General features: G+C 33.8%; 4 protein-coding genes across 4 annotated transcripts, besides 2 other annotated features; 2 read left to right on the top strand and 2 right to left on the bottom strand.

The window, feature by feature from the left end:
* Positions 1–796: 796 nt before the first annotated feature.
* On the bottom strand, positions 797–7,386 carry TVAGG3_0334650 (ataxia telangiectasia mutated (ATM) -related family; the record flags this gene model as incomplete). Its single annotated transcript, XM_001318130.1, has 1 exon — positions 933–7,373. One exon carries the CDS (start codon positions 7,371–7,373, stop codon positions 933–935), a length of 6,441 nt encoding a protein of 2,146 aa, XP_001318165.1.
* A 508-nt stretch (positions 7,387–7,894) lies between these two features.
* TVAGG3_0334640 (uncharacterized protein) lies at positions 7,895–9,756 on the bottom strand (the record flags this gene model as incomplete). The annotated part of the gene is made up of 1 exon (XM_001318129.1): positions 8,206–9,756. The coding sequence occupies one exon, from the start codon at positions 9,754–9,756 to the stop codon at positions 8,206–8,208; it is 1,551 nt and encodes a 516-aa protein (XP_001318164.1).
* A 563-nt stretch (positions 9,757–10,319) lies between these two features.
* Positions 10,320–11,582, top strand: TVAGG3_0334630 (chromo domain-like family; the record flags this gene model as incomplete). Its single annotated transcript, XM_001318128.2, has 1 exon — positions 10,446–10,784. The coding sequence occupies one exon, from the start codon at positions 10,446–10,448 to the stop codon at positions 10,782–10,784; it is 339 nt and encodes a 112-aa protein (XP_001318163.1).
* Positions 11,583–12,917: 1,335 nt separating this feature from the next.
* Positions 12,918–13,739: a mobile genetic element.
* Positions 13,740–13,742: 3 nt separating this feature from the next.
* Positions 13,743–13,955: a mobile genetic element.
* A 2,243-nt stretch (positions 13,956–16,198) lies between these two features.
* Positions 16,199–16,564, top strand: TVAGG3_0334600 (uncharacterized protein; the record flags this gene model as incomplete). Its single annotated transcript, XM_051230588.1, has 1 exon — positions 16,199–16,564. One exon carries the CDS (start codon positions 16,199–16,201, stop codon positions 16,562–16,564), a length of 366 nt encoding a protein of 121 aa, XP_051100318.1.
* Between the last annotated feature and the right edge of the window lie 930 nt (positions 16,565–17,494).

Below are 17,494 nucleotides of genomic sequence, written 5' to 3'. Positions count from 1 at the left end.
ATTAAAAATATTGCTAATAGAATTGTTTCCTATTAAATATATTTGACAATACTTTTTTTACATCAGCTATCAAATCATAATTCATCGTTTTCTCGTATGAACTTCTTTTTGGTCGCTGATTGCGGCGATCATCATTACTTAATATAAGCAGTATTAAGGTAATGATTGTTGATGTTGGAGAAATTTATAAAAAAAAACTTCAATTTGAAATCACTAACGTTAATGTATCCAAAGTTTATTGGAAGGAAAGCTTTTATTGTCAGTAAATGATATTTTCGATGTTATCCTCGATAAAATTACTGTCAAACTCAAATTTCTTATGAAATGAATTTACTTCCAAACAAAAACATAATTTAAATTATTTCCCGTAATCATTACAGCATATATAACCCGATTTCCTAACGGCAAGTGAACTCTCCAAAAATCGAATAAAAATTTAAAATTAATATGAAATATTAAAAGAAAAACTCGAAAATTTAAGTAAAAACTTACAACCATGGAGTTCCAATCTATTTCGTTAGCTCCGATTACATTTTTTCTTAATTTTTGTGCTAAAATTGAAAAATCGCAAATATTTATTTGAAGTTGAGTCATAGATACTGAAAATTACATAGCTTTGTTACTAATTACTTCCTTAATTTCTTTTCGTTAGAAGTTTTCGACCTTATTATTTTTTATTGTCTTTTTCATATTGACTATAAGCTTCATTTCTTAAGTTATTTCGCTTTTATTTTCTGTGTTTAAGCATGTGATAAGTAATTGAAATGAAAAGCATAAAAAAGAATTAAATTTCGAAATTTTTCTTTTAATAATAAATATTATAATAATGGTGAAAATCATGGTTCAAGGTAATGATAAAAATAAGATAAAATTAACAAATATTACATAAAAATAAACCTATATATAATTATGAAAGAAATATATATATATGACTAGAGCCATGGGTACCAGCCTCTGAACATTCTTGCCAAATTCCTTTCATCAGTAGCGGCCTCCACGAGCGAAGCGACCTGTTGTTTGACACCTCTTGCGTCATTAATTTTCTCTTTAATTCTCTTCATTGTTTCTATTTCAGGTCTTTCTCCTGCGTCGCTTCTTGCCATGAGCCACTGGAGCAAAGGATCATAAATGAATGCTTCGAGGAGTGCCATGATCTGGACGCCGTTCTCGCGCATGATTGTTAACATTGTTTCACACGCTTTCGTGAACTCTCCGTCCAAACCATTGACACCTAACGCGTTAACCAAAGAACGAGTTAATCTAAATGGAACTCTTTCTTGGAACTTTTCTCTTCTCATGGCGACTTCGAAACAGTCTCCGAAATCGATGTGAACAAGCTTAGCTGTTGTATCATGCAGCATGATGTTCGCTGGATGTCTGTCTCCCAATCCGAGGATGAATCCAGCCATTGATGTTGAAGCTAAACTCTCTGTGAAAAGAGCTCTTCTCTTCAACCAATGGCTTGAATCCGATGACATAATGAACAAAGCGTCTTTAAGTTCATTTCCTGGTGTTATTGATACACCAATATGGAACAATCTGACCAATTCATCGTCATCCATTGTTGCGCTTAATTTATCGAAATCTGGGCACTCTTTAACAATGGCTTCGTATTCAGCCAATGATGGAACTCCACGTGGTTCTCTGTACTGGGAAATAACTAATGAAAGAGTCTGGCAGTTGTTGACCCATCCGATCAAACCAACTTTGTTTGTGATTGGAATTACTTTGTATAGAATAATTCTGAGTCTTCTTGGTCTGTCAGGAGCTCTCTCGATCGCGGAGTTGATGAAATCAAAGAGTTGCATGATTCTTTTATCCAATCTCGTGTCTTCGTTCGCTTTCAGAAGGAAATCAATCGAATTTCCTTCGTTTGTTCTCAATGTGACTCTGCGAGGTCTCTGCTTCGATTCAACGACAATCAATTGTTTGTCAACACTGTGAATTGTCTGATCGAAGTGACCTGGAACAACAGTGTCAGATCCTTTCAATTGAGATAAAAGTGGCGAAACTTCGTTCAATGGGATGTTCTTAACTCTTTGAACGATGAGTCTGACTTTCTTCAGAACAGGGACATAAATGGACCATGCTCTGTTGTAAGCGTCCTCATCGTGGTCATTCAAAAACGCGTCAAGAAGTGAATGTGCCTGGAGTAAAACACTTCCGAACTGTGCAGCGAAAGAAACTTCAAACATTGTTTCTGGTGGTTTTTCAATGACAGCGTGAAGAGGCAACAAAATATTGGCTGCTTTCACGTGATCATACATCTTTGATGTTTCTTCGAGAGCTTGTGTCCAAATCTCGAACCAGCTCGTTCCAATTCTGATCAATTCGTAAGTTAAATTCAAAATTCCGCTGACAACTGTTGGATAACTTTGTCTGAGATTTGAAATTAACTCTGATGATTGCTGTTGTTTCTCTGTTTCCTTTGATCTGTATTGGACAATCAATGCGTAAAGAGCTTGGTTTGGATATTCCTTTCCTATTCTTGTGACCAAATCTTCCATGATCTGTCTCAATCCGCCACTTGCACCTAATCTTGCAATGATTTGTGAAAGCAAATCGATCCAGCAACTTGTTGGAATTCTTGGAATGAATTTGCGGAAAGAATTCAACACTTTAGGATGTCCTCTTTGGAACAACAATGTTGCGATGTGTTGAATGTATTGGCTTGCTTGTACAGGAGCTAATCTGAATGCTGTTAAGTTTGCTTCGATTGCTCTTTCCAAGTAAGATTCGTTGTCTCTCTGTCCTTCGAATAATTGGAAACAAACTTTCGCATACAACAACAATGTGTTCGAATCGTCTTTGAAAGGAATTGTTGATCTCTTCAATATCTCTTCTGCTTGTATCAAATCGTTGTCTTCCAAATACCATTGGCCGAGTTTTCTCTGCCATTTGTCTGTCAATGGAGAGTTTGGACTCAAATTAATCAACTGATGCAATGTCTGGCAACTCTTTGGATGGTTTCCTTCGTATCTGATGACTTCGGCCATTGTGTACTTAAGTTCTGTATCATTTTGGTTGATGATGTGTCCTAAAGCCAAATTCCTGATTTGCGCGTTTTTGTCGTTAGCCGTGTAATGGATGAATTTGACCCAGAATGGCTGCATCTGTTCTGGACCGAGAATGAAACTCTCTACTCTCAACATTTCGAGCATGTGGAGTGGAGAATCATGTAACTGCTCGAACTTAAACATCCAAGATTTTGTGATGGAATTTTCATAGGAAGGATCAATGAAATTATGAGCTCTGTTTATCAAAATCTTCGTGACATTGAAGAGTTCTGTTAATATACAGTAATCAGCGAAATGATTATATGCTCTTTCGTAATCATTTGCAATAAGTGAAGTGATCTTTGGAGCTTTTTGAGTCAACATCATTTCAATTAATTTCTGAGCTCCCAAATAATCCTGATCTAAAACAGCTTTGAACGCGTAATAGAATGATGTTGAATCATTCGGAGGATCGAGTTTAGAAACAGCTTTCTTGAGAGCTTCATCATTGAACATGTGTAAAGCAGCAACAGCTTTGTAGAACTCGTTGTCCGTCTTCTGAGCGATGACTTCCAAATCTTGGAATCTGTTCAATCCTGTCAAACACTTCATTTGTCCTTCGATGATGTCCTGGCCTGTTTCGCCTTGTTCAATTCTCCTTTCGTAACTGGCCAACGCGTCTTCCCAGAATCCTAAGTGTATTGCAACGTTGTCGTGTAGTTCTGGAGCGTTGAATTTGCGTAAGGCGGCGTTTGCAGCGAATGGAAATCCAAGCATTTGGTAGAGAAGAACTAAATTCTCAACGTTATCTGTTGGATTTTTCTCGTAAAGTGTTTCTGCGTATCTCAACGCTTGTTGTAACAATCCTGCCTTCATTGCTCTGTTTGCGAGGATTGTCATATCGAGATCTACCTTGAAATTGGCAATATCAAGAAGATCTACTGAGTTTAGAGCGTTTTTGAGGATGTAATCTGGAACATCTTTGGACATTATGATGTTGTGAAGGGCTTGTTGGAGATCTGGATCGTTACTTGTGGCTATTGATGCTGCAAATGAGATTGGGAAGAGCTGGGATCTAACATTTGCGTTGTGTTCGCTCAATGTGCCACATGCTGAAGAAGATCTGAGCGGAGAAGACAAAATAATGGCTTGAACGACTTCATCTGCCCAGTGGGACCATTCAGCTGCATCCCATTCTGTCTTTGGCAATCTGAAATTCGATGGTTTAATGTAAACAAAGCGTTCAAGGGCTGCTGCTGAGGAACAACGAGAGATCTTGGCTTCTCTTGTTGTTGACTTGTAGGATTCTGTGATGAACTGTGGGAGTTCAACGCCAGAAGTGATTGATCTCATAATAATATCCATATTCGAGTTGTTTGAGAGGTTAAATACAGGAACAATTTCAGGAAGGAATAAAATGAATTCGTTCCTTTGTCTTGCGGCCAAAAGAATTAAGACATCAATTGATTTCGTCTGCAATGACTTATTTTGGGTGCAAACGATAATCAATGTTCTGATAACTTCGGATACATACCTTTCTGTTCCTACTTCGTTCAGAATTGTTAATAATTTCTGAATAACTTGTTCACTGAGGAAAGTATCAGCGAAATTGACTTCCAGCCAGTTGAGAAGTGAAGGAACTAATATGTAGTCAACTTCTTTCATCATGGAGCCCATTGAGATGTAAATAGAAAATACATCATCAGCTGCCTTCGCCGGCAACAGTGGCAATGAGCTCAAAATGACATTTGTAATACGTACTAAGTATGGACTTAATAGTTCAGAAATTCTGAATGCCATCCATTGTAAAGCTCTCAAAATCAAACCGCTTTCCAATCTTCCCCAGTTTGTACAGATCAAATCTATGAGAGGAGGAATGATTGGTGCGAACTTATTGCCAAGAATGGTGATAAAAACTGAAAGGTTATGCAAAATAATTGATACTGTCGCTGAATTATCTGCTTCTAAGATCATTGACCTGAGAACATTGGCCAAATAGTCTTCGAACTGCGGATTCAGTATTCTATGGCTCTTAAGAACGAGCAACAATGAATCAATCGCCTTAGGATGTAAAGCAACAAGCGATGAATCAGTTAAAACGTTCAAAACGATGCCAAAACTTGTATTTGCAGACAAAGCAGACAGTACTGGCATTGATGCAACAGCAGATGTCGGATAAGGTACTGGTTGGCTTGGCAAATTTTGAGTTGTTTCGATCGACCAAGTCAACATCTCATGTTTACCGATAATTGCGATTTCTGTTAACGCTTCGAGTAATTTGATACGTGTTTCTTTGTCTTCTACGCCATCTGCGAGTGCCATTAACTTCATAATGACGTTTGAGTACTTAATTCTCATATCATTACGTAACGAAGAGTTTCTGAGTGTTGCAATGAGAAGATCCAACACAGCAGAAAGTCTGTTATTCGTTGAATGCAATGTCAATGATTGAGAAATGTGTTCTACGATGCGCGGAAGAACTGAATCTGTCTCTGTTTTATCCACTAGTTTGGATAGTAACCTCAATGATGACGAGGATTGCTTGGATGACTTAATTACGACATCCATCAAGAAAGATCTGAACGGAATAAGTGATTGTGGAGTGAATTCAGCGGCATTTAAGAGATTGTTAATTGTTCTCTTATCGAGTTTCTCTGAATTCTGAAGGTTTCTCACTAATTCCGAGATAAATGAAGTAATAGCTTCTTCTGTATTGTTGATACTTGAGAGTTTCTGCAAGGCCGTCTTGCGAACAGCGGCATTTGCATCATGAAGAAGTGCAAACAATGGCTGGATGAGTGGAGAATCAACAGGTGTCGCCAAAAGGTTGGAAAGAGTGTAGTTTCTTAGTGCTGGTGAAGGTTCTGCAGCTACGAAAGCAACAATACGTTGTTTGATTTCAGGGAAAATCCTTTGTTGAGATAAGAAGAAATTAATTGTTTGTTCTCTGAGCCTTACGTCATTGCTCTTGAGGGCTTTCGAGTACTGCATCAAAACTTCTGTTTCTACTTCGTCTCTTCTGAACTCAAAACAAGCTAATGTTCTGAATGAATGTTTAAGTTTCGTTGTATTGGTGCAAGTAAGCAAAATCATGTTGAGACTTTGAATAATTAATGCATGGATATCAGGAGAATCCTTTGGATACCTCAAACAGAACTTTCCGAGGCCATTTGCGACTAATTTCGAAAATAAATGGTTGCTGATGGTAGTTTTGAGTTTAATAAACGCTTCAGTCTTCGGAGTAGCAACAGAAAGGAATCCGTAAACTGAATATTTGTCAGAAATTTGTCTTCCCAAAATTCCGGTAAGGCGTTCGATTGGTTTTGAGTATTGGTATCTCGTAGGCATGTCAAACTGGAATAGTAAGTCGCCGAAGTATTTGTACAATGTCCTTGGAAGAGGAGTTGTAGATTCGAATAAAGTGCAATAGATGTCGAGAACAGCGTTAATATGGCGCTGCGTAAATGTAAGTGGCGATGTGTGATACGCTAATGTTATTAAAGCAAATCCTCCGATGGTATCATTTGTCAGAGTATATGAAATTCTGCTGATTGGAGGTTCTTGGAATTGCACAAAACCAAGGATATCGTCATCTCTCCTAAGACAATTTGCGATTGAGACTACATAGCCTTCTTCGAGTGGAATCGTTTTATTCGTAAAAGATTTCATGATTTGCTTCGAAATGAGTATGGATTGATTGACATATTGTGTCTGAGAAATGCTAAGGAATGATCCTAAAGCTTGAGAGGCCGCTTTTTGTACAGCTTTGTCCGGTTCATGCAAAGCTCTTAAAAGAAGACTCTGTGTTGCTTGAAAATTCGAGTTTAGGTATGATGGAAATCGGCGGATGAATATATCTAAGAGATTAAGCGATGAAATCTGAGTTTCCGGTTTTTTGACAAAATACCATTTCCAAATCAAATCTCGCAATGGTTGTAGTGTTAAATGCAATGAAGCACCAAGTGGATTTGTTATCCAAACTAAGAGTTGATCTAGAAGCTGCCAAACATGAACATTTGGTGATGGCGTAATTAAGGCAATATCCTTAACGATTTTTGTTGCAAGACCACCTTTAGTTCCTAACTCTATCTCAGATAAGGCATTCATTACGATTAAAAAGACGAGAGTGTTTTCTTGTAATTTACTGAAGCTTAAATTCAAAAATAACTCTTGAATATAAGCACTGCCTTCATTCATTTCTTGCCAATATCTATATTGGCCTGATACAAATGATTGAAATGTTTTAATCGCTGAATAATACGAATATGAGTGTATATTGTCAATATTATCGAATATATTTTTGATATAACGCTCAAGTTTAGTTGCATCCTGGCTTGGGAGACCGTATGTGACTCCGAAAAAAGCTGGTTGCTGCATAAACTTATATTAGAGCGAGATAAAAAAAATTAATAATTTCAATTTTACAAAATTATCGTCGTAATATAAAATTTTATTCAATCATTTTTGAATTTGAATAATTTTAGATGTCACTCATTCTATTTTTGAAAAAGAAATGGCAATTGGCTGAACACTCCATATTTGATAATGATGCTTCTGGATTATCTCAGAAATTAAGCCGAAATTTTTACCGGAGCTGCTTTCTGGCATCGCATTTAGTAACCAAGTCAAGGATACTCTATATAATATAGGATGAGGCAAATATCAATGTGATTGTTTTAAGTTGTGCTCAATAAAAAACTATTTCTTGAGTAACATCATAAAATTGGATTGCTAAACAAACATCATATTTTCTGTACATTTTTTCCTCATCTACCATATTATCATGGCTTTTTATATCTGATAAGATTCCTTACTCAATATATTATTGCCCATTGTCTGCATTGTTATAAGCATGTTGGTCATAGCATTCAGATAATAAAAATATTTAACTATTTCGTATCTAAAGCTCTATAATAAATTTTTAATTTTGAATAAACAACATAATTCTTCAAATTGTGCAAACACTTGAAATTATGATTATTGACAATAAGTTTATTGATGAAAATCAAGTTTCCATAACTTTGAGGTAGGTTATCAGCAAGATGAAGCTCTTTCAAATTCATTATTTGAAATGATTGTTACTCCTATAAAAATAGTTGAAATAAATAAAATCTAAAGAATAGCAACGCAAGAAGAGTAGTAAAATGTAATTTTTGATTAAATCTTTCTTCATTTTAAATAAAGAAATGAATATCAAAGAAAGTTATTACTAAAATTTCTCTGGAATTCTGTCTGCCATCACACGAGAAGCTGATGATTTAGAACGTGCTGATCTTGCTGTTTGTGGTGCTGACATATAAGGTCTTTTCTTTGATAATTGAATTCCAACAACTTGAGTTTCAGCCATTGATTGTTCTCTTGGTGTTGAAACATTAGATAAAGTTGACATTTGGCTTCTGGAAGTGGCTGAAGAAATTGAAACTTTTGGTTGTTTCTCTAGATTTGACACTCTTGCGTTAAGCTTAGAAAGCATTTCTTCAAGTTTTGTAAATGTCCTCTCAGAATACTCTATGTCAACTGTTCTTTTTTCATTATTTGATTGTGTTTCTTGTAATTCAGTAATATCATCTTCGTAAATCTGCATTTTTTGTTTCATTTCAGCAATACTTGTTGATACATTTTCTAAAAGCATCATCATTGTCATGCCATCATACATATTTTTGTTAAATCTCAATGTATCATCATTCAAACCTAAAGTATTTGTAAAGTTTGGTTTTTCACCTTTCTTATGAAGCTTCTTAACACTCACATCCTTAAATGCTTGAGATGGCATCGGAGCATCAGGACTGTTTTTGAATCTAATTCTGTCACTTTCATACAAAGAGCGACGTTCAGCAGCTTCTTCTTTGAGACCAAATAGTTCTAATTGACACTCTGATAGAGATGGTATTGAAGGAAGTATTTTTGATGATAATCGTCCTAAAATTGCTTCAACATGTTCAAAAGCATCCATTGAAACAGAAATAGATGAGTGTACTGCATTAGTTATCCTTGATAGTAATGTATATAGTTCAACAATGTGTTGATCATTATTACTAAAACTGTCTAAGAAGAAATTAACAGAATCTGTTATGCGCTTACTAATTTTTCCATCTGTTAAAGAAAGATCGTGGATATTATGGTTGAATTGAGCTAAATTTTCTTGCATTGAAATTACAGAATCAACAATTTCTTTGCAATCATTACGTGTCGAGCTAATAAGTTCATCAAAACTGTCTAATCTGCGTGAGTCACGGTAAATTCCTCTGATTAAAGGTGAAATATCAACAGTTCCATCAACAATTTGAGGTCTATCTTCCTCTTTTGAGTATGTTGATGGTATTTCTGATGGCCTTTTCTGATAATTGAAAACTGTCGTGCGTAAATCTGCATTTAAGTCATCAAATTTTTTATCGAAAAGATCTAATCTATCTGTAACCCATCGTTCTGTTTCAACAATCATTGATCGATTCTTTCGCGATAATTCTTCAATTGCATTTACTTTTTTATTGACAACTTCATTCTGATTATTCGTTATATTATAAATTCTTGAATCAACTGCAGACATTATCTTTGATTCGAAATCATGAACGCTTTGTTTTAGTGTCGATAAAGTACTATTGACTTTGAGTTGATATTCTGAATTTTTCACAATAAAATCATCAAATCTTTTTGCTTGATCAAAAGTAACTGTTATCAACCTTTTAAGGATAGTTGTTGCATCATCTGGAAGTGATGAATCATAAAGAATTGATTCTAAATATTGCTGATCTTTCTCCATAAAAATAAAAATAAATTGTCAGAAATTTTAAACGAAAAATGCCAAATTTTAACTTTACAAAAATGTCAAAAATATTTTCTCGCAGAGATAATGCTCATTTCCGAAATTGCCTCTGATTTCAATAGATATTGTGGTACCTCTCTCGGAATGTCTATTAGTTTGGCCATTTTTTATAAATTCAGATAAAGAGTCATTAAATCTATGCTCTATAGATATAAATATTTAAAAGAAGATAGTTCCATATGATATAGAATCCAATGTTGCTTTCATGTCAGCTTATTTCAATTGGAAATATTCCGAATGCAAACGTAATCATGAAAAACTTCTGAAAAAGAAAAATAAATTGAAGAAACTCGTAGAACATCTCTCATTGTAGTATATTTTCGAGAACGTAATCCAATCCAATCGATATGTTTCATCGAATTTGAACCCATTTTAGTAAAGGTAAAACATCATTTTCTAAAATTTTAAAGAACAATGTGAAACTTTTATAAAGTTCCATTTGAACGATGCAGGATCGATAAATTTCACTTTCAAAAATTTCAATGATGATTCTGATAATTCAATTTCATGCTGAGAATCTAAAAGGAAAGCATAAATCAAATTTGTTTTTAAATTCAGACTTGTAAAATTTTTGCTACTCAGCATCATAGGCGGTATGAAGTAAAAAAGTGCCTAATTCAGAAGGGATGAGTGAGGATATTCCAAACTTTGAGAAGCCAGTCAACCATACATTCACTGCAGGAGAACAGATCTATGTTATTGATCCAAATGGTTATGATCTTTATGAAGCAGAAATCAAGTCTGTCGGTGAAAATTCGTGGCATGTTCACTACCCAGAATATCCAGAAGATGATTTCACAGCTAAGAACACAAGTCGTTTCCTTCTCAAGACAGATACTAATTTTAAGATCTACAGAGAACAGGAAGATGTCAGACTTGCCAAGACTCTCGAGGAGGAAGAAGAGAGTACTGGCGAACCAGATGATCCAGAAGATGAAGATGCTCACATTGAAGAAGAAGAGTAATTATTATGCTTATATTCAAGTATTAAACGATTATTTTTATATTTAAAAGGATCCTGAGCAAAAGAATTGTTACGGATCTAGAGTACCACAAAATAATATACATCCCCCTACTCATATACCTTCTCAAAGATTGTTGTTTTTGTTCTTTTGATTTTCCATGAGTTTCACAGCGGAACCGATTAGAAGCAATGAATCCTTGAATAGCTTTTTGGCATTCACCTGTTCAATTAAACTGTACTTATTGAAACATCAATACTAAACTTTAGATTTAAATTAATATTAGTAAATTGTGTTGTTTATTGACTAGAAATTGCTCGAATGAAGTAAGTATTTAGGACATCTCATTAATTATATCAAATAAAGATATGAAATAGGATCTGAGAAATATCTTTCGTAAAGCATTAATTTCTTAATACTGGTACTTAATAAATGCCTATAAAACAATTAAAAATGTAGAAATTGGTCGCTCCACACAAGTATACAATTCCCTTAGTCTGAAATATCGGCAGAAAAACCTTATTGTAGTTAAAGTTGATTATAAATTCATTCACACTGATGTCACTCAGTTATATATTGGTAGAAATCTTAAGATATCCTTATAAACCTCATAAATTTAAAGTGAAATTAGCCACAAAACAGCATATTCAATTAAAATTATAATTAAAAATAAATAAGTTTTTTATTCAAACTTCAAATAAAAAAATAAAACAATATAAAAAAAATTATATTGTTGGGGCATTTTCTTAGGAGAGGGTAAATTTGAATACCATTCAAAAGTAAAAATTCACAATTTGTTCGCTTTGGACATATAATCTATTATTATATATAATGTAATTAAGAAAAAAAATAAAATGACCTGCATATATTAATTACCCTCAATTTTTGACTTTTGCAACTTTTTCATGACCCCCTACCCAGGTATCTAAAATACCATTTATCGCCTGAAAAGCACCCTTAATTTATGCCAATTGACAAAATAAAGATATGTTTAGAATGCTGATATGATGGAGAATCATGCTGCATCATTATTGGCCAGCAATATATAATATTTAAGAAATCTACGAGATTATCTGATTTCATGAAACTCAATGTATACTAAGTTTCAGACTTTGAAATTTTAACATGTTGATATGGGTACATAGGGTTTATGATTCCAGTCATTTATTTAAAAAATTACAAAAATGAATTAATATGATGTGAGTAACAATGGTAATAAACGCTTAATTACTAATATATTATTTCTTGGTAGGAATGAAATGTTTTGGTGACATTTATAGAAGTTAAGCTGAGAATCAAAAATGCAAAAATTATTTTAAATATTACAAGCATTATTTGATGTCATTGAGTTTAGAGTCGTGTAGATATATGAGTACAATATGTTATTGATGTATATATGCAATAATTGTGAAAATGAAATGTGAATCTCAAGATGAGTTGCATGTTACTGCGCTATAATTTGAATTCAATACGTACATAACATTACTAAATGTATTTTAAGATAATACAAAAAATTAAGCTTGCAAAAAGATATCGAAATGTAATTTTCATTAGATTCAAAGTTCTGAATAGATTTTGATTTTAACTATTGATGAGTTTGTCAAACCTCTATAATAATAGAATGTAGAACTAATTAAATATCATTAATAAAAAAATACAAATTTAAGTGATATTATAAGAGATATATGTGATGTTACCAATATGATATGATATTGGAGAACTGATAGAATTGTGATGTGAGACTAAATATGATTTTATTATGAATAGGAGAATAATATTAGAAGAATTTCTTGAATTTAATGTATCTGAATATGTAATTGGGCATATATTCTATATATATATTGGTAGGTTAACTAGAAATAAGAAGATGAAAGATTGTTAATGAATAATATGAGATTAAGCGAAAATATATTGTTCTAATAGATGAGTGTTGAGATCCAATATATATGAAGAGGGATATGTGAGAGGAAATATGTAGATTTAATAAAATAAGCGATGAGAGAAAAAATAACAAAGATTTATATGAAATTTTGAGTATTGAAAAAGCTCGATTAGTGATTTTATGTCTGTTAAAGGAATAGATATTCTAGGAGAAAGATAAATTGAATTAAAGAAGAATAAAAAAAGTTGATTAAGGAGATTGGGACAAAGTTGCAATTCGGCACTTTTTGTAAAAAAAATGGGGTCATACTCATAATGAATAGAGACTTATAGCCAAGTCTTGATATCATGCAGGGAGAATATACATTGATAAGCAATTATATTTTATAGTAGTAGTATTCAGAAATTCTTACAATTTACAATACAATTTTCAAAAATGGATAAAGACTTATAGCCAAGTCTTGATATCATGCAGGGAGAATATACATAGATAAGCAATTATATTTTATAGTAGTAGTATTCAGAAATTCTTACAATTTACAATACAATTTTCAAAAATGGATAAAGACCAATAGCCAAGTCTTGATATCATGCAGGGAGACTCTCTACAAATACAAAAATTGATTATCATAAGGAAATACAAATTTATCAATTTTCATGTGAAAATTACATAAATTTGTTCTCCAATAAATAGCAATAATACTTTGAATGTTATATTAAGTAATATAGCTTCAGGTAAATAAGCTTACACTTCAAAAATATACTGTTTATTTTAATTTTAAAAAAGTCCAAATTATCTAATCTTGCTTACTCTTCCTTTAAACTTCTTTGTGCCAAATTTAATATTGTCTTCAAAGATGGAATAAGGACATTAGGTTCAATCCTTCGGCTTTCGACAATTTCCAAAATGTGTTGAATTAATTTCAAACATTCATCGTGTTTTGAAGTTCTTTGCTCAACAATCTGATTACCTGCCCTTGTAAGAATTCTTACTGCTCTATCTTCATTCAAAACATTAGCGACTTGAACCTTAATAATCGCATTTGGAATCACAACAGTGATGAGAGTTATGACGATATAAAAAAATATTTTATTATACTCATTCGAAATTAAAAATAATAAAATTTATATATATATTAATTTCATTAAATCAAGGTTAAAAATCTCACCGGAAAAATAACCTCAGTGTGATAAATTTATCACCGGAAAAATTTACAATAAGGTTAATACCGAAAATATCGAAAAATCAATATTTAAGGTTAATTTAAGAGTATGCACTTTTGTCACCTACTCGTTGATTAAGATTGATAAAAATATTGAATTGTATGACAATGGAAAGAAGGAATAAATTGGTGTTGGTATGACGGTATCATTCTGGGAGACATTGCCTCTGCATGTCTCCCAGAATGGAACAATCTTCTGCAATCAGAATGTGATTGCAAAACTTTGACCGACAAGAGTGTATTGTGCACTCTTGTCGGTCGCAGTGTCTCATTCTGGGAGACATTGCCTCTGCATGTCTCCCAGAATGGAACAATGTTCCGCATTGATAACTTGAACGCGGAAGTTTGACCGACAAGAGTGCATTATCCAATCTTTTTTGTCATATACCTCAACCCACAAAGACAAAACCTTACATAAAATAGGTAAACTTTGGTTTTCACTTAATAATGTTTATTTTTAATTTTTTGTTCTTTATATAACTTTTTCTTCTACTAAACTATTTTACAGACTCTACTGAGCTATCCTCACATATATACCTGTGACAATAACACATATATACTCCCTTCATATTCTGATCTCATGACATATTACAGCACAAACTATAATTATACAACATACCTCATAAAGTCTGATTTTACCCCTATCTAAGCGTTCAAAACCTATTTTCCCCGCGTAATCTGATTCTTCTGGCTCTGCTGATTCGATTTCTGCTGTCAGATCGTGAAAATATGCATCACACAATGAGATAAACACAAAATACACAACTTAATATTTTCCTTAAAATTGTCAATTCCTCGATCTTGACATATTTATTATTTCCTCCGTTTTCCCTCACAAATATATTTAATTTTCTGAATAAGACGTATAATAAAATGAATATCTTAAAAACTAAAATACAAAATTAATGTTGGGTAATGACTAGATATAGTATGCACTTTTGAATTCATACATTTTTTGAAAAAATTGTATTTTCAAAAAAAGATGTTGTTTCAGTATGAACTTGAAGAGAAATTTTAAGGAAAATATTAAGTTGTGTATTTTGTGTTTATCTCATTGTGTGATGCATATTTTCACGATCTGACAGCAGAAATCGAATCAGCAGAGCCAGAAGAATCAGATTACGCGGGGAAAATAGGTTTTGAACGCTTAGATAGGGGTAAAATCAGACTTTATGAGGTATGTTGTATAATTATAGTTTGTGCTGTAATATGTCATGAGATCAGAATATGAAGGGAGTATATATGTGTTATTGTCACAGGTATATATGTGAGGATAGCTCAGTAGAGTCTGTAAAATAGTTTAGTAGAAGAAAAAGTTATATAAAGAACAAAAAATTAAAAATAAACATTATTAAGTGAAAACCAAAGTTTACCTATTTTATGTAAGGTTTTGTCTTTGTGGGTTGAGGTATATGACAAAAAAATTGGATAATGCACTCTTGTCGGTCAAACTTCCGCGTTCAAGTTATCAATGCGGAACATTGTTCCATTCTGGGAGACATGCAGAGGCAATGTCTCCCAGAATGAGACACTGCGACCGACAGGAGTGCACAATACACTCTTGTCGGTCAAACTTCCGCGTTCAAGTTATGAATGCGGAACATTGTTCCATTCTGGGAGACATGCAGAGGCAATGTCTCCCAGAATGAGACACTGCGACCGACAGGAGTGCACAATACACTCTTGTCGGTCAAACTTCCGCGTTCAAGTTATCAATGCGGAACATTGTTCCATTCTGGGAGACATGCAGAGGCAATGTCTCCCAGAATGAGACACTGCGACCGACAGGAGTGCACAATACACTCTTGTCGGTCAAACTTTTCAATCATTCATGCGAACATTGTTCCATTCTGGGAGACATGCAGAGGCAATGTCTCCCAGAATGAGACACTGCGACCGACAGAGTGCACAATACACTCTTGTCGGTCAAACTTCCGCGTTCAAGTTATCAATGCGGAACATTGTTCCATTCTGGGAGACATGCAGAGGCAATGTCTCCCAGAATGAGACACTGCGACCGACAGGAGTGCACAATACACTCTTGTCGGTCAAACTTCCGCGTTCAAGTTATCAATGCGGAACATTGTTCCATTCTGGGAGACATGCAGAGGCAATGTCTCCCAGAATGAGACACTGCGACCGACAGGAGTGCACAATACACTCTTGTCGGTCAAACTTCCGCGTTCAAGTTATCAATGCGGAACATTGTTCCATTCTGGGAGACATGCAGAGGCAATGTCTCCCAGAATGAGACACTGCGACCGACAGAGTGCACAATACACTCTTGTCGGTCAAACTTCCGCGTTCAAGTTAATGCGGAACATTGTTCCATTCTGGGAGACATGCAGAGGCAATGTCTCCCAGAATGAGACACTGCGACCGACAGGAGTGCACAATACACTCTTGTCGGTCAAACTTCCGCGTTCAAGTTATCAATGCGGAACAGTGTCTCATTCGAGGAGCCCTCGAAAAGAACCTCACATCGACTCTCTCTTTCCGGCATCTTTACCGCATAGAAAACTGCTCGTTCGCAACTTTGTGTGCAATCTAAGAGATGATTGCGGTAAAGATGCCGGGAAGATTGATGCTGCAGCCCCAGGCCGCACTCAGATTTCATCCCGCTACACAATTGTTCATCCAACAACTGTCATAGAGGTTGAAATTTTCGACCAGAAGTGAAACATATCATTTTTAAGACTGCGGCGCGCAAGCAAGTTTGAACCTTTCAAGGGTGATCAGTCCTTTACTCATTTCAAGACCTCTTGTTGCCTGATAAAACGATACTTCCTTCCTTGTGGGCCATTGAAAACCGCCCAAACCGTCACAACTTGCTTCCTAAATTTTATTTGCGGAGTAATTATCATGCATATTTTATCGGATAATAATATCAAAGCTAAATTTCATATTATTTTTTAAAGATATGCATTTTCTGTCTAAATTTATTTTTTCTGTTTCCAATTCACGGAATAATATTCTTACAAGCATATACATAGCTAAATATATATCATTTTAATAATAATAAAACCAAAATGATGTATTCTTCATAGTTATTTAATTATTTAAAATTCGTTAACTAGAATTGTATTCAGAACGAGGCAAAGTTAGGAGATACATAAAAACCAATAACTTGATAAGTGATACCTTTTTTCCTGATATATCTATATGTGTTAATGTCAAACACGATTTGGAAAAATTAATTCTTTAAATCGGCTTAAGAATAAGACCAACATCAAAAGCATGGCTAATAAATTAATAAATCAATGTTTAATTACCGATTCATGCATTTTTTTCAAAATTTCAAATTTCAAATTTTTGTTTCTCCAAAATATTAATTGTTTCCACTAGATTAACAAATAAACAATAAATTGGATTAATGTAATGCCCAATCATTCATTTTAAATTTTAGATTTAAAACAATATTTTTCTCCATATTATTATAACATGAATCGCTATGATATAAGAAATATATTTTCAATATTGAAATTGAAAAATTCTAAAATTTTTGAAATTCAATTTGAGTGTGATGATCGATAACATATATTTTTTAATTAAAATCTTGTGTCGCTATCATATAAATATACTATTTCTAAATTAAAAATAGAAAAAAAA

This window comes from Trichomonas vaginalis, chromosome V, assembly GCF_026262505.1.
Source record: "Trichomonas vaginalis G3 chromosome V, whole genome shotgun sequence".
Lineage (NCBI taxonomy): Eukaryota > Parabasalia > Trichomonadida > Trichomonadidae > Trichomonas > Trichomonas vaginalis.
Note: the sequence above shows the minus strand (reverse complement) of the source record. Positions and strands in the feature narration are given on the sequence as shown.